The sequence below is a fragment of the Mesoplodon bidens genome, assembly GCF_964165515.1.
Source record: "Mesoplodon bidens genome assembly, chromosome: 10".
NCBI lineage: Eukaryota > Metazoa > Chordata > Mammalia > Artiodactyla > Ziphiidae > Mesoplodon > Mesoplodon bidens.
Window position 1 is genome coordinate 82467312 of NC_138172.1, and position 27439 is coordinate 82494750.

Genomic DNA, 27439 nt, shown 5'->3' on the forward strand with positions numbered 1-27439 from the left:
AGAGTGTGTCTGGGACCACAGGCAGGGGTGGGGCTGTGACGTGAGGGCGGGAGGGCGGGGCTGGTGGCAGGTGAGCTGCCAGGTCTCCCAGGCTCCAGTCACTCTGGAGACTGAGACATGGGGGGAAAACAGGACCAGAACGAGGTCTACGGTGAGGCTGGGGGTGAGGCTGGGGTGGGGGCCCAGGACCCGGCGAGGGAGGGGAGGCCTGCTCGGGGGAACGGGGGCTGGGCCGGCACCAGGGAGAGGAGCTGAGGGGAGTCGTGGTCCCCGAGGGGAGGGCCCAGGGAACAGCTGATGGAAGGAAACGGGGTCCTCGGAGGAGGATGGGGTGCAGGGGCTGGGAGCCATTGCTGAGGAGCCTTTGGGGTGTGAAGCTGGGGTCTGCATGAGGAGGGGGGCTGGAGTCCCTGCGACGAGGGGGTGATGCCACGCCTCGACTCTGGGCCCCTCAGGACAGGGCCCTGGAAGCAGAGCCTGAAGGAGGCAGGGGCAGGGTCCTGAGCAGAGGAAGGGGCTCACGGGCTGGGAGGAGTGAGCTGGGCTCTGGGCCGCTGTCAGGAGGAACAGCTTGGGGTCCCTGAGAAGGAGGCGGAGTTTCAGCCTGGACGCTGGGTCTCTGAGGGGAAAAGGCGCTGGGGATCTCCCTGCCGGGGTCTGTGAGGAGTGGCGGGGGAGTGGGTTCTGCTGGGGGTCCCTGAGAGGAGTAGGGGCTGCAGATCTTGGTGGAGAGAGAGCGCTGGGGACCAGCCTCTGGGTTCCCTGCTAGGAGGGAGTCTATCTCAGAGTACACTAGGAATAGGGGCAGCAGACTTCTGGGGCTCCTGTGAAGGGTAAGGCCTGAGGAGAAGGAGTAGGCAGCCTGTCTCCAGCATCTCTGTGAGGGGCAAAGGCTGGGAGGCTGCCCCAAGGGGTCCTGAGGTCAAGGGCAGGGGGCGGGGTGGAGGCGCCTGCTGGGAGGGGGACCTGGGACCAGCCTCTGGGATCCCTGTGAGCAGTGAGGGCTAGGGCCCTGCCTGCAGAGGTGCCTTGGGGTTTCGGGGGTCTGAAATTCTGGTCTGGAAAGGAAGGAACCCCAAGGGAGGGACCTTCCAGAGGCGAGGCTTGGTCCGAAGGGAGTTAGGGGAGGGAGCAGTGGGGACACCCCACAGACTTCCTGGAACAGCTTTGGGTCAATCATCGACATCGCGTCTGAGAACCACGGAGGGACAAGAGTCCAGAGCACCTGGGAGAATGGACCGCACCCCTTCCCACACTCTTGCTCAGCCCGCTGTCCTCCCTCCTCGGTGCCCATACGGGACCCTGGCTGCCTGGCCTCACCTCCGCCCTGTGTGTACTCAGGGAGGACCAGGAACAGGACGGGCCACAAACTGCCCGGCTCACGTGTCACCCTGACTGCTCTCCCAGAGACTGGCAGTAGCCTGGGGACTAAGCTCCCTTCCGGGTGGAGGTCTACAGGGCACCCCCCATCCCCAGTCCCTGCGGGAATTCATGACTTTGGCTGAGGGCCTTGAGGTGTGACCCGTAAATGACCCATAAAAAGCTGCCCTTTCCCCTCCCTCCAAGGCCGCCTGGTTGGAGTTCACAGTGATCAGTGAAGCTGCTGACCAAGCCCTGATACTACCTTTCCTGTTCTCTAATTTCCCCTCCTGCCAGCCCTGCCCCTGTCTATCTCCCCCCAAACTCCTGGGGGCCAGGTAGGACCCTGGTGCAGGGTAGCTCCTGCTGCGGGGGAGGGTTTGGAGGGACTGGAAATGGGGGGAGAGACCCCTCTCCATGCCTCACCCTCCACACTCCTCCCCATGCCCTTCAGGGAAACCAGCCAAATATGACCCCTCCTTTCGAGGCCCCATCAAGAACAGGTGAGTTCTGGGCACTGCGCTGCTGGGGTCAGGGTGGGGCGGAGGGGGGCGGTGTCTGGGTTTTGCTTCGTATTTGCTGAAATATTGGTAAGAAACTTGTGAGGAAAAAACCTCCTGCCCCAGGAGAGTGGTGGCCCTGGGGAGACTGTTGTGTGTGGAGGGGGCACAAGGGGGCTTCCCGGCTGCTGGTGATGTTCTGTGTCTTGGCCTGGGAGCTGGCTTCACAGGCATGTGTCCTTTGGGAAAATTCATCCAGCTGAGCACTTCTGAACTGGGCCCTTTCCTGTTTTAAACTTCAGAAGAAAGTTTACCCACCCAGAAAAAGGTGTTTTTAAAGAGAATAAAATGAAAGCTACCTACGCCTACTTTCCAGCATCCCCCAACTCTCCAAAGCACGACTCCTCCAGACCATGCCACCCCCACTCCCCAGCATCCCCTCTCCAAAGGTTTCCCCCATTTCTCCCCAAGGAGCTGCACAGATATCATCTGCTGTGTCCTCTTCTTCCTCTTCATTCTGGGTTACATCGCCGTGGGGCTTGTGGGTGAGTTTCTGGCAGTGCAGAGCTGGGCAGTGGCTGGGGGACATTATTGTCCCAAGGAGGGACCACACCCACAGCCTTTCCCTCTTAAGTCCCTGCCGCACTCCGGTGATTCATCTGTGTGTCTCTGTCTCCAGCCTGGGTGTATGGAGACCCCCAGCAAGTCCTCTACCCCAGGAACTCTACTGGGGCCTATTGCGGGATCGGGGAAAACAAGTGAGTATGAAGGCAAGAAGAGGGGGCAGGAGGGAGGTGAGATGGGGGATGGGTAGGCGACCACTCCACCTCAGCCTCCCTGAATCTCACCACTCCAGGCCACGTAGAACAGCCTCCACTGCTGGCCAGTGGCTTCTGAGTCCCCCTAGAATTAGGAGGCAGCAAAGAGTCATGGTAATTAAATGCATGGGTTTTAGGGTTCAGAGATGGTCATTTGAATCCCCAGCTGGGCTAAGTAAGTTCTGATTTGTGACCTCTGGCAAGGTACTCAACATCTCTGGACTTTGATTTCTTCTTCTGAAACACAAGGATGATTCCAGAAGCAAGGCTATCAGTCCCAGCATGCAGGAAACCTTCAATAAATAATAAAACCACTAACATTTATATGGCATTCCAGGCAGGCAGTGTACTTTACACACACAAACTCATTTAAACCTTGTGAGGTAGGTACTATAATTTTACATGTGATGGAACTGAGGCAGTGAGTGGTTAAATGACTTATTCAAGGTCATAAAGCTGGCTCCAGAGTTCAAGCTCTTAACCATTTTGTTAGCAGTGACGATGCTGAATTCCTCTGGGCAATCTTTCAGGTGTCCCCCATACCTCCCCAGCTGAGCTGAGCTTCCAGAGGCCAGGAACTGGGCCCATTGCACTCTTTTTTTTTTTTTTTTTTTTGTGGTACGAGGGCCTCTCACTGTTGTGGCCTCTCCCGTCGCGGAGCACAGGCTCCGGACGCGCAGGCTCAGCGGCCATGGCTCACGGGCCCAGCCGCTCCGCGGCATGTGGGATCCTCCCAGACCGGGGCACGAACCCACGTCCCCCACATCGGCAGACGGACTCTCAACCACTGCGCCACCAGGGAAGCCCCCCATTGCACTCTTGAGGCACAGCCCTGGCAGTCCCTCTCTTTCCCCGAGGCTTGACCAAGCCCTGATGCATACGCTTCCTTCTCTCCTACAGAGATAAACCGTATCTCCTGTACTTCAACATCTTCAGCTGCGTCCTAACCACTAACATCATCGCAATCACCCAGAATGGCCTGGCATGCCCCACACCCCAGGTCAGAGTCTGGAACCTACCTCTGTCCCCAGATCTCCCCCAGGGTCTGGATACCAGCCGCTCAGCACGCTCTCTGCCCCCAGGTTTGTGTGTCCTCCTGCCCAGAGGTCCCATGGACTGTGGAAACGCGCCAGCTCACACAGTCGGTCGGGCAGGTCTTCTACGCAGCAAATAGGAACTTTTGTCTGCCAGGGGTGCCTGGGGACATGGTGAGCGCTGTTCCCAATGTCCTTGCTAAGGAGGGTCCATGATGAGGGAGGGTGGGAGGGGGAGCTGGGTAGATGATCGTGGTGGTAGAAAGGGGACTCACTCCTTCATCTTGCTCTGTGTCTCTGTGTCTGTGTGTCTGTCTGTCCTCCCCCCACCCTCCAGCAAGTGCTCCAAAGCCTGAGACAGGAGCTCTGCCCCAGTTTCCTCCTCCCTTCCACTCCAGGTGAGAAGCCACATTCCTTCCTCAGACATCATCCAGTCCTAGATTTTTTTCCCTCAAACAAGGGAACCAGGCTCAGAGAGAGCCAAGTCACACAGCTTGTCTGTGACAAAATCGGAATGAGCACCAGGTCTTCGTTTTTTTTCTCTGCCGCGTGATCATCCTACAGTCAGATCACCAGCGCTTATTATGTACCTGCTGTGTGCCAGGTACCGGGGACAGGTGAAGCGAAGATGAAAACTGCTCCCCTTTTGGACTACATCCTAGGTGGTGAGATCAGAGCTGTTCACGAAGCGACTGCATGAGATTGCCATGAGAACATACGTGGGTGAATGTACACACATGCATTTATGTGCAGGCACAGGAAACAGACTGGAAGGATGTTCACCCAAATGTTAAAGTGACTGCGGCTGGGTGGTGGGATCACAGTTGGTTTTTTTTTTTTATAGTTGACTTTTTTTGTTGTTGCTCTTTTTCCCAATATTAAATGTTATTTTTAATAGAAAAAAAATTAACTATAGCATGAGAAAAGATATCCACCTCTCAATAGGTACAATAGGAAGTATCTCCAATGAGTGCTCCAAGGTCAGATAGATCTGGATTTAAATTCCAGCACCTTCCAGCTGTGTGGTCTTAGGAAAATGGCTCAACCTCTCTGAGCCTTGTTTTCTCATCTTTAGAATGTAAATGCAAAGCACGCCTGCCTGGCAAAGCTGTCGTGAGGGTCAAGATAAATGGCTCTGTAGGCACATAATAGGTGCCACAGGAGATAGGGGTGGGGCCAGAAGGCTTCCTGGAGGGGGTGAGATGGAGATGGAGCTGAACAGGGCATCATGGATGGGATTTCTGGAGGAGGAAGCACAAAGGTACAGAGGGGAGGGGAAAGTGGCTGGGCTCAGACGATGGGGACTTAAAGCCTGGCCGTGAGCCTGGGCACTCTCCAGGGCAAGGCATCTGGAGGTGTCTGGGCAGCAGAGTGACCTAGAGCCCTGGAATGCCAAGGTCCGGGCTGTGCCGTGTCTCCCGGGCACTCTGGCAGGGGCTGGATTGAAGGGTGGCAGGGGTGGGCGTGGAGGTGCTGTAAGAGGCAGGCCAGAGGGCAGGAGGGTCTGAACCCAGGCAGTGGCAGGGTGGGGAGGAAGGAGCATTAAGAGACAGTGAAGGAAGCATGGGCTCCTGGGGCAGGAGCTCCCTTTCGGCTGTGGAATCAAGAGCAGCCCTCTGAGTGGGGCAGAGCCCTTCTCAACTCTGTCCCTAAGGGCACGACGGGCTGGGGTGGGGGCCAGAGACTTTCAAGACAAACTCTGGGCCCTCCCACCCAGTCGCCCGGTTCTCTCCCTCCAGCTCTGGGGCGTTGTTTTCCATGGTCCAATAGTACTGTGCCTGAGCTCCCAGGGATCTCCAGCACGTCCATCGCCCAGGGCGTCAGGTGGGCATTCCCTTGCCCCTACATCTCGGTCCCGCTCCCCCTTCCCACTCACAGCCCCATCTGACTCTGTCTTTCCCCACCAGTGGTCTTCTCGACAGCCTCAACGCCCGTGACATCAGTGTCAAGATCTTTGAAGACTTTGCCCAATCCTGGTATTGGATTCTTATGTGAGTCACCACATTCCCCTGCTCTCTTGTCCTTCCCTTCTCCCCACTCTGACCCTCTATCCCTTAGCCCACCGTCTGAAACAGAGCCTTTGGGCAGGGGAGGAGGAGCCAGAGCTCAGAATGGATCCCAAGTCCAACAGGATTTATAAAAGAAAGCGTGGGGTGGGGGTGCTGATCTGGGGACATTGGGGGTTTGAGGAAAGGTATTTGGGGGCCTCTGAAAGGGGAAAGATATGGGGGATGTGGGGTGACCCTCACCTATGTTTCCCTGCCCTCAGTGCCCTAGGTGTGGCTCTGGTCCTGAGCCTGCTGTTTATCCTGCTTCTGCGCCTGGTGGCCGGGCCCCTGGTGTTTGTGCTGATCATAGGGGTGCTGAGCGTGCTGGCATACGGCATCTACCACTCCTGGGAGGAATACCGCGTACTGCGGGACCAGGGTGCCTCCATCTCCCAGCTGGGCTTCACCACCAACGTCAGCGCCTACAGCAGCGTTCAGGAGACCTGGCTAGCAGCCCGTGAGTGCCCTGCCCACCCATGAACCACCAGCCACCCAAGGGCTGCCCTGGCCATGACCCAGGCCACTCTGCCCCCTGTCCACCCTCAGTGATCGTGCTGGCTGTGCTTGAAGGCATCCTGCTACTGATGCTCATCTTCCTGCGGCAGCGGATTCACATCGCCATCGCCCTCCTGGAGGAAGCCAGCAGGTCAGGGCCCATGTGGGAAGGAGAAGGGGCAGAGGGCGGGGTGGGGGGGCCCAGGATGGGAGTGCTGGAAAGGTGGCAGAGCACTGGAGGAGAAAGGCAGCACAGCACAGTGATTAACATTGCTGTGTGGCTCAGCCTTTCTGTGCCTCAGTTTACCCATCTGTAAAATGGGGGTAACAATAGTTCCTACCTTGTAGGGTTGTCATAACGATTAAATTAATTAGTGTCTTGTCAAGTGCCTAAGACGTGAAACAAGCCCTTACTCTCCCTGAAGCCGCCCCTGGTGGCTTCTCTGTGGCTCTAGTTTCCTCTAAAGTTCCCTTGAGCCTGATTTATTCAGTTCAGTTCTTTTAGGGAGCTCCTACTATGTGCCCAGCCTTAGGGGGAAGGAGCAGGCCCTGGAGAGGGCAGAGGTGTGGCCTGTGCCAGGGTCAGCACCGTGAGAGGATGGGTGGGGACTGGGGGGGCTATAGCCTCACTGGTGTGCTGCTCTCCTCTCCCTGCAGGGCTGTAGGGCAGATGATGTCTGCCATGTTCTACCCGTTGTTCACCTTTGTCCTGCTGCTCGTCTGCATTGCCTACTGGGTCATGACTGCTCTGTATCCTTTGCCCACGTGACTGGGCCCTCCTGGAGCCCTTGGGGGTGGGGGGCAGGGCAATACTTTTGCAGACAGTGTGCCTTAGTGTGATTGGAAGAAGGCACCCCTTCCTCCCAGCAGACACAGCCCTGCCTTGAAAGAGCAAGCACAGGCTGAATTTCAGCCCCTCTGTGCAGTGAACAACCTGCTCAAGCACCTGGGAAGGGGTTGCTGAGGAGGGGAACTGTGGAGGCCCCCACGTCACCTTGCTTTCCTTGACTCCCCTCTGGGTACCTGGCCACATCGGGGCAACCCCAGTACGTGTTCTGGGCGCCCAACGTCAGCTTGTCCGGCTGTGAGAATGTGCCAATGAATACATCATGCAACCCCATGGTGAGGATTTGGGGTGGACGTGGAGGGGCACCAGTAGGGCTGAGGGGACCTTAGAGAACAACTGGTTCAAATCCCTCATTGTGCAGAGGAGACTGAGGACCAGAGACGGCAAGGGGCTCACTCACGGGTCACACAGCAGGCCCCTAGCAGAGCCAGAAAGGGAGTCTGTCTGCAGACTCCAGATCTCCCGCTGAGCCACCCCTTGTGCTGCAAGAGGAGGCGTGCTGTGCCCAAGGGCAGGGCCAGGCCCTGGGGCAGGTGGATCTCAGAACTTCTCCATCCCTCCCCAGGATATTTCTCTGCCTAGAGGACCATTAACCACTTCACCCTTTCAGTCTCAGTCCGCTCACCTGTAAAATGGAGATAATCTTAATATCTGTGCCTCAGTGTGGCCGAGAAAATTAAAGGACATTGGGCACATGAAAGTATAATGGCTGGCACCTGATAAGAGCTGATAACTGTAGATCGGTTTTGTTTAAGTTATCTTTAGTTAGGCTTCCTCAGAACACACTGTTCTAGGCAATAGGCAGGTGGGCTCCCTGGGGGCCTGGGAGAGTAGCTGCTACCCCAAATTCTCCCCTCTGAAGTTCCCAGGGAGTGAGGCTGCACTGCTGGGTATTTACTGTCAAAGCTTTCATGTGGCCACCACATCAGAACTGGGACCATGGGCTGTGCCCACAAGCATTAGCCCCACTCTAAAAAAGGAGAGGGAGGTCGTTTACATTTAAGGAGGCCCCATTATGTGCCAGGCACTGGCGATACAAAGCCCCAAATGAAGTACTTCTTGCTTTCAACTTGCTTATGACCTAGTGGTGGGGACTGACACAAACCCACAATTACATACAAAGTGGAAAGTGGTTATAAATTCTTGTTATAAAATTTCAAACAGACCAGTCCCTCCCTTAGGAAGCTTGCACAAGCCTCTTAGATGGCCTCATCCACCAGAGGGCAGACAGCAGAAGCAAGAACTATAATTCTGCAGCCTGTGGAAGGAAAACCACATTCACAGAAAGATAGACAAAATGAAAAGGCAGAGGACTTTATACCAGATGAAGGAACAAGATAAAACCCCAGAAAAACAACTAAATGAAGTGGAGATAGGCAACCTTCCAGAAAAAGAATTCAGAATAATGTTAGTGAAGAATGTTTAACAAAGACCTAGAAGAATTGAAGAACAAACACCTAAAAAAAAAAAAAGAAAGAAAGAAAAACACCTAGAAGAATTAAAGAACAAACAAACAGAGATGAACAATACAAAAACTGAAATGAAAAATACACTAGAAGGAATCAATAGCAGAATAACTAAGGCAGAAGGAACGGATAAGTGACCTGGCAGACAGAATGGTGGAATTCACTGCCACAGAACAAAGAAAAAAGAATGAAAAGAAATGAAGACAGCCTAAGAGACCTCTGGGACAACATTAAATGCAACAACATTCGCATTATAGGGGTCCCAGAAGGAGAAGAGAGAGAGAAAGGACCCAAGAAAATATTTGAAGAGATTATAGTCAAAACTTCCCTAACATGGGAAAGGAAATAGCCACCCAAGTCCAGGAAGCCCTCCAAGTCCATCCATGTTGCTGTAAATGGCAACATTTCATTCCTTTTTATGGCTGAGTAGTATTCCATTGTATTTTTGTACCACATATTCTTTATCCATTCATCTGTTGATGGACACTTAGATTGCTTCCATACCTTAGCAATTGGAAATAATGCTGCTATGAACATTGGGTGCATGTGTCTCTTCCAATCAGTGGTTTTGGGGTTTTTTTTTCCAGGTGTACAGCCAGAAGTGGAATTGCTGGGTCGTATGATAGTTCTATTTTTAGCTTTTTGAGACACTTCTCACACTGCTTTCCACAGTGACTGCGCCAATTTACTTTCCCATCAGCAGTGTACAAGTGTTGCCTCTTCCTCACATCCTTGCCAACATTTGTTGTGTTCCTTTTGATGATGGCCATTCTGACAGGTGTGAGGTGATATCTCATTGTGGTTTTGATTTGCATTTCCCTGATGATTAGTGATGTTGAGCATCTTTCCATGTGCCTGTTGGTCGTCTGCATTTCCTCTTTGGAAAAACGTCTATTCAGTTCTTCTGCCCTTTTTTTTTTAATATAAATTAATTAATTTATTTATTTATGGCTGAGTTGGGTCTTTGTTGTTGTGCGCAGGCTTTCTCTAGTTGCAGCGAGTGGGGGCTACTCTTCGTTGCGGTACGCGGGCTTCTCATTGCGGCGGCTTCTCTTGTTGCAGAGCACAGGCTCTAGGCGCGGGCTTCAGTAGTTGTGGCTCACGGGCTTTTGAGGGCAGGCTCGGTAGTTGTGGGGCACGGGCTTTTGAGCGCAGGCTCGGTAGTTGTGGCGCACGGACTTAGTTGCTCCGCGGCATGTGGGATCTTCCTGGACCAGGGTTTGAACCCATGTCCCGTGCATTGCCAGGTGGATTCTTAACCACTGCACCACCAGGGAAGCCCCGTTCTGCCCTTTTTTTTTTTTTTTTTTTTTTTGCGGTACGCGGGCCTCTCACTGTTGTGGCCTCTCCCGTTGCGGAGCACAGGCTCCGGATGCGCAGGCTCAGCGGCCATGGCTCACAGGCCCAGCTGCTCCGTGGCATGTGGGATCTTCCCGGACCAGGGCACGAACCCGTGTCCCCTGCATCGGCAGGCGGACTCTCAACCACTGCACCACCAGGGAAGCTCTCAAGTTTTTAAAGGCAAATTCTGAACATTGTGCCATTTCACCTTTAAATATATTAGGATGGATCTCAACAGTTAAGGACTTTTAAAAATCATAACCCTAACATGGGAAAGGAAAACTACACCATTATCACACTGAACAAAATTAATGGCTCCTTAGCGTCATCTGATACCCAGTCTGTTCAATTTTGCTAGAAAGTGCTTTGGTTGAAGTTGCAGAGGCTCTTCTGGGAGGGGACAAGCTGTTCAAGTGCAAAGGAGACCTAGGCATTGGTCACACTGCCTTCATACCATTAAGGCTTAGTCCACACAGCCTGGGCGCTCTTGTGCCATCCAGAGACTGGAGACTGAAGGAAACTAATTACATTCACACAGTAGGCAAGTTGAACCCTGTCTGAACCCAGAGATGGATCTCCTGGAAGGAATGGGCTTCCCCAACTCTGAGGAGGCTGTTACCACCCTCTGCTCTGGGAGGGCAGGAGCTGGTTGGGAATGAGCCTCCTCTGCCTGCCTCCCCAGGACCAGCCGGTGAACTCCTCCTGCCCAGGGCTGATGTGCGTCTTCCAGGGCTACTTGTCCACAGGCCTAGTACAACGTTCTCTCTTCAACTTGCAAATCTACGGGGTCCTGGGGCTGTTCTGGACCATCAACTGGGTACTAGCCCTGGGCCAGTGTGTCCTGGCTGGGGCCTTTGCCTCCTTCTACTGGGCCTTCCACAAGCCCCGGGACATCCCTACCTTTCCCCTGAGCTCTGCCTTCATCCGCACACTCCGGTAAGCTTGGGGCAGGGGGCTGGGAATTATGAACCCAGGAGTCCTCTGACTACCTGCCTCTGACTACCTCACTAACCCCTGTGCAGTTACCACACTGGGTCACTAGCCTTCGGAGCCCTCATCTTGACCCTGGTGCAGATAGCCAGGGTCATCCTGGAATACATTGACCACAAACTGAGAGGTGAGTCGAGGTTGGGGGCTGGGCAAGGCTAGGCTGATCAGCTGGATCCTTGGGGGCTGGAGGGGGGGCGGTGTGCTATCAGGGGCCAGTGACCAAACATGAGCCCTCTTTACCCCCAGGAACCCAGAACCCTGTGGCCCGCTGTATCATGTGCTGCTTCAAGTGCTGCCTCTGGTGTTTGGAAAAGTTTATCAAGTTCCTGAACCGCAATGCATACATCATGGTGAGCCCACTCCATGAGCAACCCCTTGCTCTGGGGACCCTGGATGCGGGCCTCCTACCCTGGCCTAGGTAAGCTCACCACAGGTAACTCTGAACTTTCCACCTCCCCCAGATTGCCATCTACGGGAAGAATTTCTGCGTCTCGGCCAAAAACGCCTTCATGCTGCTCATGAGGAATATTGTCAGGTCAGGCTGTCACCCCCCACCTCCATGACCTCCCACCCATAAGCATGCTGTGCTCAGAAGGGCCTTGAGCTTGGTTTAATCTCTGCTGCCTCCATCTTGAAATGTGAACAGTGTTTGTTTTGCATCTGTCATGGCAAGTTATATAGCCAGTTCTACTCCCAGCCCTGCCAGGCCTCTTACCCCCAACCTACCCCAACTCCTTGTACAGGGTTGTCGTCCTGGACAAAGTCACAGACCTGCTATTGTTCTTTGGGAAGCTGCTGGTTGTTGGAGGTGTCGGTAAGGACCAGGGCAGGGAGTTACAGAGGACAGGGGTGCTGGGCAGTTTAAGAGGTGACCTCAGAGGAGTGATGCTGACCTCCAGATCTCTCTCACAGGGGTCCTGTCCTTCTTTTTTTTCACCGGTCGCATCCAGGGACTGGGTAAAGACATTGAGAGTCCCCAACTCAACTACTACTGGCTGCCCATCATGGTGAGTGACACCCCCCCAACCCCCCACCCCCATACCTTCCCAGCCCCACCCTCCACCCCAACCCATCCCCGACGCCCGCTTCACCCTCCAACTCTCCAAAGGAACCCTAAGGGAAACCTTGCATCTTGCAGACCTCCATCCTGGGGGCCTATGTCATCGCCAGCGGCTTCTTCAGCGTTTTCGGCATGTGTGTGGACACTCTCTTCCTCTGTTTCTGTGAGTCACACCTCCACCTCCTCTCCTCAACTTAAAGGTACCAGATCATTCAGGCTTTTTTGGAGACTTGGTGCTTCTAGAAACAGCGACCTCGTGAGTTACAGGAGCCAGAGCCTCTACTAACATCCTCAGGGCAGGTGTTTGGGAAGAAAGGAGGGAGTGAGCTCCCAGGCTCCTAGGCTCTCCCAAGAAGGAGCATTCCAGGGGAGAGGCCTCTGGTATCTTCCGCTAGAAAATCTAGGAAAGAAGTTAGCCACAGGAGACTTCCCAGCAGGTGGCTGTAGTGAGTGGGGATTTTCTCACCCTACTGTATGCATTCATTCAGGGTTTCGTGTGTACCGGGCTCTGCGCTAAGCAATTGACATGTATTTTTTCCGTTAATCCTCATCACGCTATGAAATATTTTTGACACCCCCCCCCCTTTACAGACGAGGAAACTATTACATAACCTACCCAGTAGGTTGCAAAAACTGCCCCCCAAAATCAGCCCGTGGTGGCGCAGCCTGGAAACCAGGGAGCTGTCTCTTAGTCCCTGATTTTCCCGGGGAGTGGGGTTGGCTCCCAGCGGTGCGCTCTTATGAGTCTATGTCGTGCCTCAGTGGAAGACTTGGAGCGGAACGACGGTTCCGTGGACCGGCCCTACTACATGTCCAAGACCCTTCTGAAGATTCTGGGCAAGAAGAACGAGGTGCCCCCAGGAGACAAGAGGAAGAAGTGAGAGGCGCAGCTCTGATCCAGGACTGCACCCCGCCTGTACAGCCTCCCAGCCTCAACCCGCCTTCCAGATCTCGATTTTGTAGTAAAAAGATTTTATTAAAAGACTGATATTTTGTTTTCTCAAAAACTCTGGGACTTTTATTTCCTCCTACATGCTGCCCTTTTTAACCTCGCCTGGCTCTTTAAAATAGATCCCGCCCCTATGACGTGACCCAGGTGTCTCGGCCAATCAAAAGGCTCCTTAGGAGTAATGCACGCCCCCTTCTTCACCCCAGCCAATACGCTTCCGGCCGGGGTCAAGCGCTCCGGGGCTTCAAAGAGGGCCAATTGGAAAGAGGTAGCTCTGAGGCGCCGAAGAGTCACGTGGGGAGTCGTGCGAGGGCCAAAGAGAGTCGCGGAAGCGTGGGGGGCCGGCTGGGATTGGGGCGGGTTTGAGGGTGACATCTGAGCATTTAAAGGGCCGGGGCCAGTTAACGAATCCAGCCCGCGTCTAGTCCTGGGGGGGCCAGGGTCGCTGCTGCCGCGAGGGAGAGATGACTGCGGAGCGGTCCGGCACGGTGCCCCTGGGCAGACCCGGGAGACCGCGAATGCTGGGATCATGGGGAGTCTGTAGGGTTCAGGTGTTTGCCGCGATCTTCCTGCTGCTGTTGTCTTCAGCAGGAGTCGGGGCCAGGGCAAAGGACGACTTCAGTCTGGTGAGTCACCCCTCGCATAGCCCCATCCCCGACTCACGCAGGCGGTCTGTGCCCAGTTGTACTCCGGGACCTAGGCTGCTGAGCCCCCTCTCCTCCGAGGGACTCTCCGACCCCGTTCCCTCCTTTCCCAGTCCGTTTCCCTCTCGGGGCCCTTGTCCTCTTTCCCTCTGAGTCTCCTCTTTCGAGCTCCTTACCCTTTTGAGGTCTCCCTGTCCCTGAGGGCTTTTTGTCCCCTCGTAGTCCCTCCCCCTCTCCGAGCCCCCAGTTTCGCTCCGAACTCTCCTCAGGGTTCCCCTTCCTTGTTCTGGGACCCCTTCTCCCACTCGGGATCCCCATCACCCTGCCTCTCCCAGGGACACCTGACTCCGAGCCGCTCTTCATTCACCCTAAAACCCCAAGTCACGTTTGTTCTGTTGACCCTTCCTCCTCGCTTCGTAGGTTCATCCGCTTGTAATCATGGAGCAGCTGCTGTGGGTGAGCGGGAAGCAGATCGGCTCCGTGGACACCTTCCGCATCCCGCTCATCACCACCACTCCTCGGGGCACTCTCCTTGCCTTTGCTGAGGCCAGGAAAATGTCAGCATCGGATAAAGGAGCTAAGTTCATTGCTCTGCGGAGGTCCACGGACCAGGGTATAAAGATGCCTGGGTCACAAGAGGCTGGATGGGTGGGGAGCTTGACCTGCCTTAGGACCCTGAGGCTGCTGGATCCCTGAAGAGTAGAGGGAACCTAAGGTGGGAAGGTGTCCAGGGCAGTGATCTGGAAATTGGGCTCACCAAGGAGTTGAACATTCATTCAGACATTTACTGAGCACTTACTATATACCTGACATTGTTCTAGGTTCTGTGAATACAGTTATGAACAAAACAAAGCAAAAACCCTTGCCTTCACAGGGCTTATATTCTACTGGGGTGGGGGGAGACAGACAATAAACATAATAAATAAGTAAATGTATTTTTTGTATTGGGAGCTGATAAGTGCAGTGGAGAAAAATGAAACATGGCAAGAGGTATGGAGAGTGCCAGAATTTGACTGTAATTTTAAGTAGATGACATTTGAGCAGACTCAGAGGAGGTAAGTGAGCCTGGAAGAAGAGCCAGGCAGGTGTAACAAGCTTAGACAGAGTTCCCCCCCGCCACAAGGAGGGGAGTATTTGAGGAATGAGAAGGAGTTTGTGCGGCTGCATGTAGTGAGCAAGGGTAGAATAGATAAGGTCTGAGAGGTAAGGAGGGGCAGGTCTCGTGGGGCCATCATAAGGCCTTGGGTCCCTAGCAGGAGGTGAAAATTGCAGCGAGTGGTGGAAAGGGAACCTCCAGAGTGCTCACCCTGGGTTTCTTCCCTTTTTTCTTTAGGCAGCACATGGTCTCCAACAGCTTTCATTGTGGACGATGGGGAGAGCCCAGATGGGCTGAACTTGGGGGCAGTGGTGAGCGATACAACAACAGGAGTGGTCTTCCTTTTCTACTCCCTCTGTGCTCACAAGGCTGGCTGCCAGGTGGCCTCCACCATGCTGGTGTGGAGCAAGGATGACGGCGTTTCCTGGAGTTCGCCTCGGAACCTCTCCTTGGACATAGGCACTGAGATGTTTGCCCCCGGACCGGGCTCTGGCATTCAGGTCTCTGTCCTGAGATGGGTGGAGGGGGGTGCCTCGTAGAGAGTCTGCCCCGTTATGGACTCCTTTGCAAAGAGAAGATCCTGTGAAGTCAGATTTTTCTGTCTTAGGTGGCATTCCTTGGAAGAAAGGGACATCCTGGGAGGAACACCCTACCAAGGGAAGGTGGAATTTTGCCATTGGTTTCCCATCTGGGGGTTGTCAACAGGGCTGCACTAGTCCATGTGCAGATTAGAAAAAACATTAGAAAGTCCTGTGCAGATTAGAAAAAAGCCCTCCTTTGGGCAGACGCAAGCCTGTGCCATGGTCCACAGCTTGGCCTGTGAACACAGGTTGGGTTTAAGCTCCCATCTCCCCCTGTGGCTGGGCCCCCTTGTCCTGTGCACAGCCTGTCCAGAGTACACCCTGGATGTCCCGAAGGAGCTTATCATGCCAAAGAGCTTCTTAATTCAGACAGTGGGTGTTTGTAATGCTTGTGGAACCCTCAGCAAGCAAGGACAGAACGGAAGAGGACAAGGTGTGTCCTCACACTTAGGAGGTGGTGGGTTCCCCTCCCCTGCCTCTGAGCCCCCTCAGTGTCTCCGTCTGTGGCACCCCTATCCTTTTCCCACAGAAACAGCGGGAGCCTCGGAAGGGCCGGCTCATTGTGTGCGGCCACGGGACGCTGGAGCGGGACGGGGTCTTCTGCCTTCTCAGCGATGACCATGGCGCCTCCTGGCGCTATGGGAGTGGGATCAGCGGCATCCCCTATGGCCAGCCCAAGCGGGAAAATGATTTCAGCCCCGACGAGTGCCAGGTCAGGAGTCCATGGGCTGTCCCCCACCCGCTCAACCTGCTCTGTCCTCCAGAGCACCATTTCACTCACGGACCCCGGGCCTGGCTGCCCAGCTCCGTGCCACCCAGTCTTGCTCCCTCAGAGACAGGGCCCTTTGCCCCGCCCCCACCCTGCATCTTCCTGAAGCCCTCTTCTCTCCGCTCAGCCCTTTGAGCTCCCCGATGGCTCAGTGGTCATCAATGCCCGGAACCAGAACAACTACCACTGCCACTGCCGAATCATCCTCCGCAGCTATGATGCCTGTGATACTCTGAGGCCCCGTGATGTGACCTTTGACCCTGAGCTTGTGGACCCTGTGGTAGCCGCAGGGGCTGTAGCCACCAACTCCGGCATTGTCTTCTTCTCCAACCCAGCCCATCCAGAGTTCCGTGAGTATCTGCCAGGTGGGGTCGGCGAGGAGCCCCCGTGACCTAGAGAAGGAGGCCTTCTCTAGGGGGAGACCTTCCTTCCCCTGACTCTGGTGCTGTTCCCAGGAGTGAACCTGACCCTGCGCTGGAGCTTCAGCAATGGCACCTCATGGCAGAAGGAGACGGTCCAGCTGTGGCCGGGGCCCAGTGGCTACTCCTCACTGGCAACCCTGGAGGGCAGTGTGGGCGGGGAGGACGAGGCCCCGCAACTCTATGTCCTGTATGAGAAAGGCCGGAAAGAGTACATAGAGAGCATCTCCCTGGCCAAAGTCAGTGTCTATGGGACACTCTGAGCTGTACACCTGCCACGGGGGTAGAAGGCCCTGGACTCAGCCTCAGGACCATGGGTCTGTAGAGGGTCTACTGGAGGAGCCTAGAAGACGGTCCCACCTTCCTTTAGAGTCTAGCGTTTTGCAAAATCAACTTCTCTTTGACAGGGAAATCATTCCTTAGGACTAAAAACCTGGCTTCTCCCACATAGGAAGAGCTGCCCACACGTGGGAGCACTTCTCTTCCACATTGCTGGGTCTGCCCCCTGCCCTTTCTGCCCTCTCAGGGCAATGATTGGTCCTTTTCTTGGACAGGGCTAGGTGGGCCTGTAGCATTAAATAAATGTGAACTCAGGGAATTGGGGAAGGCTTACCTCTTTGGAGTAAGATACTGGCTTTGGAGAGGGTTGGTGAAAGTTCCAGAAGGGCAGGACGTTTGGTTTCAAGGTAAGGAACGAGGTGCACCACCCACTTTGACTATGTATGAATTAAAATGTTTATAACTTAACGTTCTTAATGAAGGAGAATGAATATTTGCAGAGTCTCTGTGGTTCTGTCAGTGCACATCTTCACGCCTGTTTTCCTCGTGCACACGTGTGGGACTGGGAGTGTGTTTTGGGGAGGAAGCTGGTGTGCTTATTGCCTGTGAAAATCTGTGACTTTGGCAAATCAAATCCTTTCTTTTTCACATTCCTTCTTATCACAGAAATACAGCTTGCTCTTAACAAATGTAATGAGGAGGAGGAGGAGGAGCCTCATAAGATAATTAGAAACTGGCTGTTTTGTATTTCTAAGGTGGGGTGAGATACTGTCCTCCATGCAACAGGGAGCAGGTGTGTAAAATGCAGATGAGAAGCCTCTCCCAGGCCAGCCTGGCAGAGAAATAAGCACTGTGGCAATTATGTGAGAAAACAACATCTCATCCTAAAGGAGATGCTGTGAAAACAGCTGAGTGGGACAGCCACAGCTTTTCTCCATATGGAAAGAAAATGCAATGCCTGGATGAGACGGTAGGAATGTTCAAGACATTCTTTTCTTGTTTAAAAAAATATTTATTTATTTATTTGTTTGCTTATTTATTTATTTGGCTGCGCTGGGTCTTAGTTCCAGTTCCGGCATGCAGGATCTTCGTTGTTGGTGTGGGATCTTCGTTGCAGCACCTTAGTTGTAGCATGCAAACTCAGTTGCGGCATGCATGTGGGATCTAGTTCCCTGACCAGGGATCGAACCCGGGCTCCCTGCATTGGGAGCACAGAGTCTTATCCACTGCACCACCAGGGAAGTCCCTGCACATTGCATTTTGATGTTTCTTAAATCTCAGTCTACAGTAGTTACACCTCCTATCCTCTCTTCTCTCTCTCTCTCTCTCTTTTTTTTTTCTTTTTGATACCGTCTACACAGAAATATGTTCATTTGTCCTGTAGAACGTTCCACTCTCTGGATTCATCTGTTTCTTCCTCAGAGTGTCATTTAACTTTTTTCCTCCATCCCTTGTATTTCCAGTTATCAAACCTGAAGGTTTAATTAGATTCAGATTCCACTGGGTGAGGGAGGCGGGGTGGGGGGGGAGACAAGATTCCTTCCCAGGTGCTCTGTGTTTCCTATTGTGCTCCCTCAGGAAGCAAGTGCTGCCCGCTTGTCCCTCTCTGAGTAAAGCTGAACTGAGTGATGGGTTCAGATGGCCAGAGCCTGACCCCTCCTTTGTAAGGTATCCCCATCAGCCTTCCAACTGACAGTTTCATCCACAGATGAGTTTTGCCTGAATCAGTTATTTCATGAGGGGTTGTGAAATGTTGGTTTTTGAATTCTATTATTTTGTCCTCATTTATTAGCTGGAATTCTTTAGTAAAAGGGAACTGTCCCTCATCAAGGCTGTTGGGTTACCCTGAAGCATGATTTGTATGGGAAAGTCAGGATAAATGCTTCATTTCTCCCCTTAACTTACCAGGTCTCAGAGTAACCTGATGTAATATTTTACCTTGGCCAGTAAACCACCTTGTTCCCACACAGGACACACATACAGAGGCAGAATCTATGGGCCTGTGGGGGGACATCTGAGGGAAGAAATATGCAGAGACGAACACAGGCAGCATGGCCGGGGAGGGCGGGCTCTGCTCTTCTAACACAGGTGGAGGAATAGATACGACGCAGGAAGCGCGGTGGGGGGGTGGCATCTGCAGCAACTGGGACATCTGCTATCCACTGCCACTAAAAATGCACATCTGAGAAAGTCTCGCTAACAACTTTCTTTATCAGAAATAATGGAGGAGAGAGAGGAAATGGTACCATGAATGTCTGCCACATGAGCTACTGCCTCGTGAAGGAGACATGGCAGGGGGCTCATAAGGAAGTGATCATGTTCCTTCTTCATAGCCAAGAACCCTCAGCTAAGAGAGAGGCTCCTCAAGGAAGGATCTCCTCCCCTGGAGGGGGCGGAGCGGAGTCATTATAAACCAGAGTCCTGGCCCTACCCCAAACCTGCCTGTAGGTGCGGTGTCTCTAGAATCAGTCCAGGACCTTGATTTTTTTTATTTTAATGTATTTTATTGAAGTGTAGTTGATTTGCAATGTTGTTAATTTCTGCTGTACAGCAAAGTGATTCAGTTATACGTTTGTATATTCTTTTTCATATTCCTTTCCATTATGGTTTATCCCGGGATACTGAATATAGTTCCTTGTGCTATACAGTAGGACCTTGTTGTTTCTCCATCCTATATGTAATAATTTGCATCTGCTAATCCCAAACTCCCAATCCATCCCTTCTCCGCCTCCACTCCCCGTTGGCAACTGCAAGTCTGTTCTCTGTGTCTGGGAGTCTTTTTCTCTTTTGTGGATAAGTTCATTTGTGTCATATTTTAGATTCCACATATAATTCCTCTAATAATTGGTGATGTCGAGCATCTTTTCATGTCCCTGTTGGCCATCTGTACATCTTCTCTGGAAAAATATCTATGTAGGTTTTCAGCCCATTTTTCGATTGGGTTGTTTTTGTTTTGTTTATTTTGTTGTTATTGAGATACATGAGCTGTTTGTATATTTTGGAAATTAAGCTTTTCTCGGTCACATCATTTGCAAATATTTTCTCCCAGTTCGTAGGTTGTCTTTTCATTTTGTTTATGGTTTCCTTTGCTGTACAAAAGCTTGTAGTTTGATTAGGTCCCATTTGTTTATTTTTGCTTTTATTGCTATTGCCTTGGGAGACTGACCTAAGAAAACATGGGTATGATTCATGTCAGAGAATGTTTTGCCTATGTTTTCTTGTAGGAGTTTTATGGTGTCATGTCTTATATTTAAGTCTTTAAGCCATTTTGAGTTTATTTTTCTGTATGTTGTGAGGGTGTGTTCTAACTTCATTGATTTACATGCGGCTGTCAGCTTTCCAAACACCACTTGCTGAAGAGACTGTCTTTTCTCCATTGTATATTCTTGCCTCCTTTGCAGGACCTTGCTTTTTTGTTTTTTAATAAATTTATTTATTTATTATTAATTTATTTTTGGCTGTGTTGGGTCTTCATTGCTGCACACGGGCTTTCTCTAGTTGCAGCGAGCAGGGGCTACTCTTCATTGCAGTGCGCGGGGTTCTCATTGTGGTGGCTTCTCTTGTTGCGGAGTAGGGGCTCTAGGCGTGCGAGCTTCGGTAGTTGTGGCTCACAGGCTCAGCAGTTGTGGCTCACAGGCTCTAGAGCCCAGGCTTGGTAGTTGTGGCACATGGGCTTAGTTGCTCCACGGTATGTGGGATCTTCCTGGACTAGGACTCGAACCCGTGTCCCCTGCGTTGGCAGGCAGATTCTTAATCACTGCGCCACCAGGGAAGTCCGGGCCTTGCATTTTTAAAAGGAACCACAGGAGAGTCTAACACTGGGGTCTTTGGGCTGCACTTTGATAAACTGTCTCTTAGACGTTTTAGCCTAGACTTAGGAAGACTAGATTTCAAAACACTGAAGAAAAGATCTCAAAAGAGAAACTGTTTCAACAGGAAGAATTTGTGTTTAAAAAACACCAATAGGGCTTCCCTGGTGGCGCAGTGGTTGAGAGTCCGCCTGCTGATGCAGGAGACGTGGGTTCGTGCCCCGGACCGGGAAGATCCCACATGCCGTGGAGCGGCTGGGCCCGTGAGCCATGGCCGCTGAGCCTGCGCGTCCGGAGCCTGTGCTCCCGCAACGGGAGAGGCCACAACAGTAAGAGGCCCGTGTACCGCAAAAAAAAACAAAAAAACAAAAAAAACACCAATAACCATAAAAGATGGCAGGGACCAAACCTTCCTGTTTACCTGGGCATCTTAAACCCCGCCACAACACCTAGCACATGGTGGATGCTTAATACAGGAGGAAAGGCAAGTCCAGGATGGTTAAGGAGCTGGGCCAGTGTTTCTAAGTGTGGTTCCAGGTAGGTGGCAGCCACTCCCTGGGAACATGTTAGAAACACTTGACCTTCCCCCTATACTGACCACCCCTCTCCCCACCAGACCTGCAGAATCAGAAGCTCTGGGGGTGGGGCCCAGCACTCAGTGTGTTAGCAAACCCTCCCGGGGATTCTAACGCACATTCAAGTTTGAAAACCAGGGTTAGAACACAAGTCAGGGGTGCAGAAAGGGTTGAAGAATTGTTGGTTGGTTGGCCTTTTTTCTTTTAATATAAAGGGGGAATTAGAAGGAGTGGCAGGAGACTGAAAGGGGAAGGTATGTGCTTATTTGTACAAATAGGACAAAGTGGACTTTGAAAACTACAGCCTGGTGAGTGCCACCTGGATCAGCAGCTAAATTCTAGCATGGAGCCCTAACCCCCTAACACAGGCCCTTCTGCCCCCTTCGAAGCCTCTCACCCCTCCCCCCAGCCCCTTGGCTCAGCATTGAAAAGACTCTGGGCTCTCACTGTTTATCAGGCTGCCCTTGAACAATAGAAGGAGCCTAACAAGTAATATTGAGCAGCAAAGACCAGGGACCAGGCACCAAGTACAGTTTCTCACTAATTCAGTCCTCACAACCAGAAGTCATTATCAGGAAGGAGCAGGACGAGGTCCATCATTTTTGCCCAAAAAAAAGGATTAGGAAAGAAGATCTAAGACAAAGGCTTGCATTTCTTTTTGACAAAAAACAAAAACACACACATACACACACACACACAAAACGGACTTAAATTTACCACAAGGAAAGGGTAGGTCTTCCCTTTCCTAATATTCTGGATAGAATATTTTTTAAAACACATTTTTAGGGAATTCCCTGGTGGTCCAGTGGTTAGGACTCTGCACTTTCACTGCCGAGAGCCCAGGTTCAATCCCTGGTCCAGGAAGTGAAATAGCACAAGGTGCATGGCTCGGCCAAAAAAACAAACAAACAAACACATTTTTAGTGTAGGGATTAGTTGGTGAGAAAGTAAGGGAAATCTTCAAAAACCAAAAATAATGGACAGCAAGAACCCAGAAAAACAAATGAGCCCTGGAGCTGGCATTTGCCCTGAGGACATCAGTCAGTGCTGAGTGACCAAATCAGAATTACAGTGGATCACAGATTTGCAGTCAGGATATAAAGCCAAGGTCCTGAGAAGTTCTGGAAATTGTGAAAGGAAAATCAAATGGAGTTGGTATTGCTAAGAGAGCTCTCTAAAATGGAGCTGGGAGGCCATTAAGGAAATGTGACTTATACACATCTCAGCCTGGATGGAATCTGACCTTTTGACCTTATGAAGTCATCCAGAACACCTACTAGAAACTCAAAATACATATAAAGTAACTCGTGACAGTCTACTTATCAGACCCCTACCCTAAAACAACCTGTGATTCCCTGTGGACAAATATTTTCTGACTTAGTCAATCATAATTCTCACTCAACTTTAACAACCTTGTGGCTTTGTGTCTTTATAAGCCTCTGACTCTTTCTTTTCCTTGGAACACATTTTCGGGGTTACCCGAATCTGTGTCTCCCTAACTGCAATTCTTAAGACTCCAGATAAACTCTTTTCTTATTTGCAGCCTCCTGCACTATTTTTTTTTTTTTTTTAGTTGACAAAGTTAAAAAAGAGCATTGGTCCCACCCCCGCCCCAGGGTGGGAAAGCAGTACTGCCTTGGGTGCAAAATTTAAGAGAACACCAAAAAACTCAGGAATCAAGATAAATCATGTTTTAGTGCAATTAAAAAAAAGTCAAATTGGCAAACTACAGCTCACAGGCTGACTACTCTTTGTAAATAAAGTATCAAAAGGCCACATCTTCAGTGTGGGAACTGGCCTCCATCTTTGCTCTGGATAGAGGGGGGAAAAAGAAAAGGAAAATAAATAAAAGTATCTGGAAAATTCCTAACAAAAAGTTCATACTCCCGTGGGATTAACACCAGAAGTCACATTTCCTGTGGCCTCCAAATCTGCCAGCCACACACTTAGCAGTACCTGGTCTTAAGCTCAGTGGTGAGTACATGTTGTTTATTAGTCTTCTTTAAATTGTACATAATTATTATATACACTTTTGTGTATAATAATAAGTAGAAGGAAAATTAAAAATAAAATAAAATGAAATAGAAGGAAATAAAAGGAACAAATAAATAAATAGAAGGGAGAAGATAAATGGAGACCTCTGGGTAACTTGGCAAAAATACAACCACAAAGGGACTTCCCTGTGGTCCAGTGGTTAAGAATCCGCCTTCCAATGCAGGGGACATGGGTTTGATCCCTGATCGGGGAACTAAGATCCCACATGCTGCAGGGCAACTAAGCCCACGCTCCACAACTAGAGTGCCCACGAACCACAACTAGAGTGCCCATGCACCACAACTAGAGAGCCCGTACACTGCAACGAAAAATCCCACGTGCCACAACTAAGGCACAACACAGCCAAAATAAATAAATAAACATATATATATATATATATATATATATATATATATATATTAAAAAAAATACAACCACAAAGGTGGTGTCCAGAGGGAATGCCAACATGCATCAAGAGAGGATGAGGTTGGAGGGAAGAGTGAAGATGCATAATCAGCTTTATGCTTCAGTATCTTAAGTCCAGCTAACTTTGTGATGTTCCTATCAACCAATTTAAGGGAGGTGTGTTGTTTAACCTTCACTAAGCTTGGTTTTTGTATTTTGGAATCCCTGAAGCTGTTGAAGTGCCCTTGCCATTGGAGGTGGGAGCCTGGTAGAGAGCAACTCGCATGTTCCTTGGCCAAGATTCTAAAAGGAGAGGTCAGGGGAAGGCCAGTGAATGCACATCTGAGTCTCAGCAAGGCACTTGATAAGGTCAAGGGTACCACAGGGAAATTTCCTGGACCCATGTATACAAAAAGGAGGGGGAATTCATTTGCCACCACTGGAGGACAATTTTACACCAACCCCTTACACACACAATACTGTAAATACAGGAAAAGAATGAATCATTTCTCCTACGTTTGCAGTAGGAAAAAGTAATTCAGTTTAGACAAAGTACGAGTCGAAGAGATGACTTATTACTTGTTTTACAGAAGAATGTCAGCAAATAAGTGTAGAAAGAATAATCAAATTGGAAAATCATCATTTTGCAAACTTGAGTGAAAATTCCCATTTGAAAGGTGCCCTCCCTGAACCAGGAGGACAAGAAGTCAGCGACCAAGAGAATTCTATACAAACAGAACTTGTTGGCAATTCCCTGGTGGTCCAGTGGTTAGGACTCAGCACTTTCACTGCCATGGGCCCAGGTTCAATCCCTGGTTGGGAAACTAAGATCCCACAAAAAAAAAAAAAAAAAAAGCAGAACTTGTTAAAACTAATTCTTACCTTCTTTAGCCTCCCCCCATAGTTTAGACACTTTTCCACAATTGTCTCTTTTGTTCAACCTTACGTAAAAGCAAGTATGCCATGTCTTTGGGTTTTCATTTCTTTATGAAGTCTCATGTCATGTAAAACTTAAATAAATGTGTATGCTTTTCTCCTGTTAATCTGTCTTTGTCAGGTTGATTTTTCAAACCCAGCCAGGGACCCTAAGAGGGTCAAGGAAAACTATTTGCTCCCCTACACAGGCAAAGATCATCAGTGGATGCCAAAATCATTAGGTTAAGGTTGATGGAGACTGGATATTCATTCACAAGATGCTGAAACCAAGGGTAGTCAGCAGTTAGCCATTAATAAATAATTAACTGTAACCTGCCTTCACTGATCAAGCTCACTTCGTTTTTACAAAAAAACTTGCACGTCCTCTGAGCATCACATAGCCTAAACAATGTTTGCCCAAGTTGTTTTTTTGAGATTTGGAGTTGTCTGTGTCCAGTTCAAGATAGAACCAGTTAAGACTGGTTAAGACCACTGACCCTCCATCTGGGCATGCAGAGTGTCTGGGCACAGAGTGTCTGCTCCATGACATTTTGACATCAGAAGGAAAAAAAATTCACCCTCAGCGCATACTAACACAGCCATTTTCTGAACATAGGTCCCAAGAAGAAGCCTGTAGCTTAGTTGTGTCTGTGCAGAACGTTGATTCAGCACCTTTCTCTTATCTCTAATTACCTTTCCCCACACCTCAGCTTTATCCTGTGAATACCCCAAGCCCCTTGCCTTTTTGGGAGGAAAATTTGAGACTTGTTCTCTCATCCCCTCAGTTGGCTGCCTTGTGGATAAACTCTCTGCTGCAAACCTAGCGTTTGGCTTGCTGCGCGTCAGGCAAACAAACCTGGTTTGGTAACAGTGCCAAAGGATTAACCCATCTTGCCACTCACAAGGGCGAAAAGCACCTCTACAATGAAGAGATCCTGGGGGTCACTACTTTAACCGGGTGATCAAACTAAGGTCAAGAATAATGGAACAGGGGGCTTCCCTGGTGGCGCAGTGGTTGAGAGTCCGCCTGCCAATGCAGGGGACATGGGTTCGTGCCCCGGTCCGGGAAGATCCCACATGCTGCGGAGCGGCTGGGCCCGTGAGCCATGGCCGCTGAGCCTGCGCGTCCGGAGCCTGTGCCCCACAACTGGAGAGGCCACAGCAGTGAGAGGCCCGCGTACTGCAAAAAAAAAAAAAAAAGAATAATGGAACAGGGGTGGGATAGGGAGGGGGGATGGGGTGGGATAGGGAGGGGGGATAGGGAGGGGGGATAGGGAGGGGGGATAGGGAGGCGGGATAGGGAGGCGGGATAGGGAGGCGGGATGGGGGGGAGGGAGATGCAAGAGGGCGGAGATATGGGAATATATGCATATGTATAGGTGATTCACTTTGTTATAAAGCAGAAACTAACACACCATTGTAAAGCAATTATACTCCAATAAAGATGTTAAAAATTAAAAATAAAAAAGAATAATGGAACAAGTAGACTTTATAATCCCCCTGACACAAGGCCCTGTGTAGTATATAGCACATGGTAGACTGAAAAAATGATCCCCTAAAAGATATCCATGCTCTAACACCTGGAACCTGTGAAGGCTATCTTATACAGGGTTAAAGAGGGTCTTTGCAGATTGATTAAATCAAGGGTCTTGGGATGGGGAGATAATTCTGGATTATCTGGGAGGGCTCTAAATGAAATTGCATATATAGTTATAAGAGAGAGGCAGAAGAGGATGCAATACACACAAGTGAAGAGGAGGAGGCACCGTGACACAGAGGCAGAGATTGGAGTGATGTGGCCACGAGCCAAGTTATGCCAGGAGCCACCAGACGCTGGAAGAGACAAGGAACAGATTCTCCCATAGTGTCTCTGGAGGGGGCAGGGCCCTGTGGACACCTTGATTTTTGCCCAGTGAAACTGTTTTGAACTTCTGGCCTCCAGCGTTGTGAAGGAATAAATATGTGTTGCTTTAAACCACCAAGTTTGTGGTGATTTGTTACAGCAGCCATACATGGTGTCATTCATGAAGTATTCTTGCCCAAACCATGTAATCAGAATCTAATTAGGTCTTTAAGGGAATTCCCTGGTGGCCCAGTGGTTTGATCCCTGGTTGGGGAGCTAAGATCCTGCAGGCTGCGTGGTGCAGCCAAAAAAAAAAAAAAAATCTAATTAGTCCTTTAAGTATAACTTCCAGGTTAAAGAAAATGCAGAAAGTTGAGGAACAAGTTAAAAACACCAGGAGAACCAACATGTTGTTGGTTCTTAGATGAAGCCAACATGTGGAACGTTCTACAAGACAACTGGCCTAGTCTCTTCAAAGGATCATTGTCACAGAAAGAAGGGGACTGTTCTACAATCAAGAGACTAACAAAGGACTTCCCTGGTGGTCCAGTGGTAAAGAATCCACCTTCCAATGCAGGGGACACAGGTTCGATACCTGGTTGGGGAACTAGGATCCCACATGCCACGGGGCAACTAAGCCCACGCGCCACAACTAGAGAGAAAACCCGCACGCCACAACTAGAGAAAAGCCCATGCGCCACAACGAAGAGCCCGCGTGCCACAACGGAGACCCCGCCTGCCGCAACGAAGACCCAACACAACCAAAAAAAAGAAAGTAAATAAGTAAAGATTTAAAAAAAAGAGAGACTAACAAGATACAACAGTAAAAGAAAGTGCTTGATCCTTGAATCAATGAATACTGCCTCTTTAAAAGAACAATTACCATAAAATATATTTTGGGAACAGTTGAAAAAATTTGAGTATTGATTTAACTATTAAGTAATATTAGGAATTATTAATTTTCTCAGGTATAATAGTATTGTAGGACTTCCCTGGTGGCACAGTGGTTAAGAATCCGCCTGCCAGTGCAGGGGACACAGGTTCGAGCCCTGGTCCAGGAAGATCCCACATGCCACAGAGCAACTAAGCCTGTGCGCCACAACTTCTGAGCCTGCGCTCTAGAGTCCGCGAGCCACAACTACTGAGCGAGCCAGCGTGCTGCA

At 50.7% G+C, this 27439-nt stretch overlaps 2 protein-coding genes across 3 annotated transcripts; both read left to right on the forward strand.

Annotated features, from left to right (window-relative positions):
• Positions 1-117: 117 nt before the first annotated feature.
• Positions 118-12959, forward strand: SLC44A4 (solute carrier family 44 member 4; the record flags this gene model as incomplete). Its single annotated transcript, XM_081246671.1, has 21 exons — positions 118-151; positions 1814-1862; positions 2331-2404; positions 2539-2617; positions 3578-3677; positions 3760-3885; positions 4049-4109; positions 5451-5535; positions 5619-5702; positions 5981-6216; positions 6306-6405; positions 6912-7004; positions 7274-7376; positions 10591-10844; positions 10931-11025; positions 11145-11248; positions 11360-11433; positions 11642-11712; positions 11811-11905; positions 12037-12121; positions 12721-12959. The coding sequence occupies 21 exons, from the start codon at positions 118-120 to the stop codon at positions 12837-12839; spliced, it is 2121 nt and encodes a 706-aa protein (XP_081102797.1). The 3' UTR covers positions 12840-12959.
• A 243-nt stretch (positions 12960-13202) lies between these two features.
• Positions 13203-24691, forward strand: NEU1 (neuraminidase 1). 2 transcript variants are annotated; one of them, XR_014016749.1, is made up of 7 exons: positions 13203-13533; positions 13972-14164; positions 14885-15147; positions 15758-15940; positions 16125-16347; positions 16453-18783; positions 18912-24691. XR_014016749.1 is itself a non-coding variant. In XM_081245153.1 (6 exons), exons 1-6 carry the CDS (start codon positions 13372-13374, stop codon positions 16677-16679), a joined length of 1251 nt encoding a protein of 416 aa, XP_081101279.1. In that variant the 5' UTR covers positions 13203-13371; the 3' UTR covers positions 16680-24691. The 2 variants fall into 2 exon arrangements, 1 of the variants encoding a protein (XP_081101279.1); XM_081245153.1 differs by having other exon boundaries at positions 16453-24691.
• The last annotated feature ends 2748 nt before the right edge of the window (positions 24692-27439 follow it).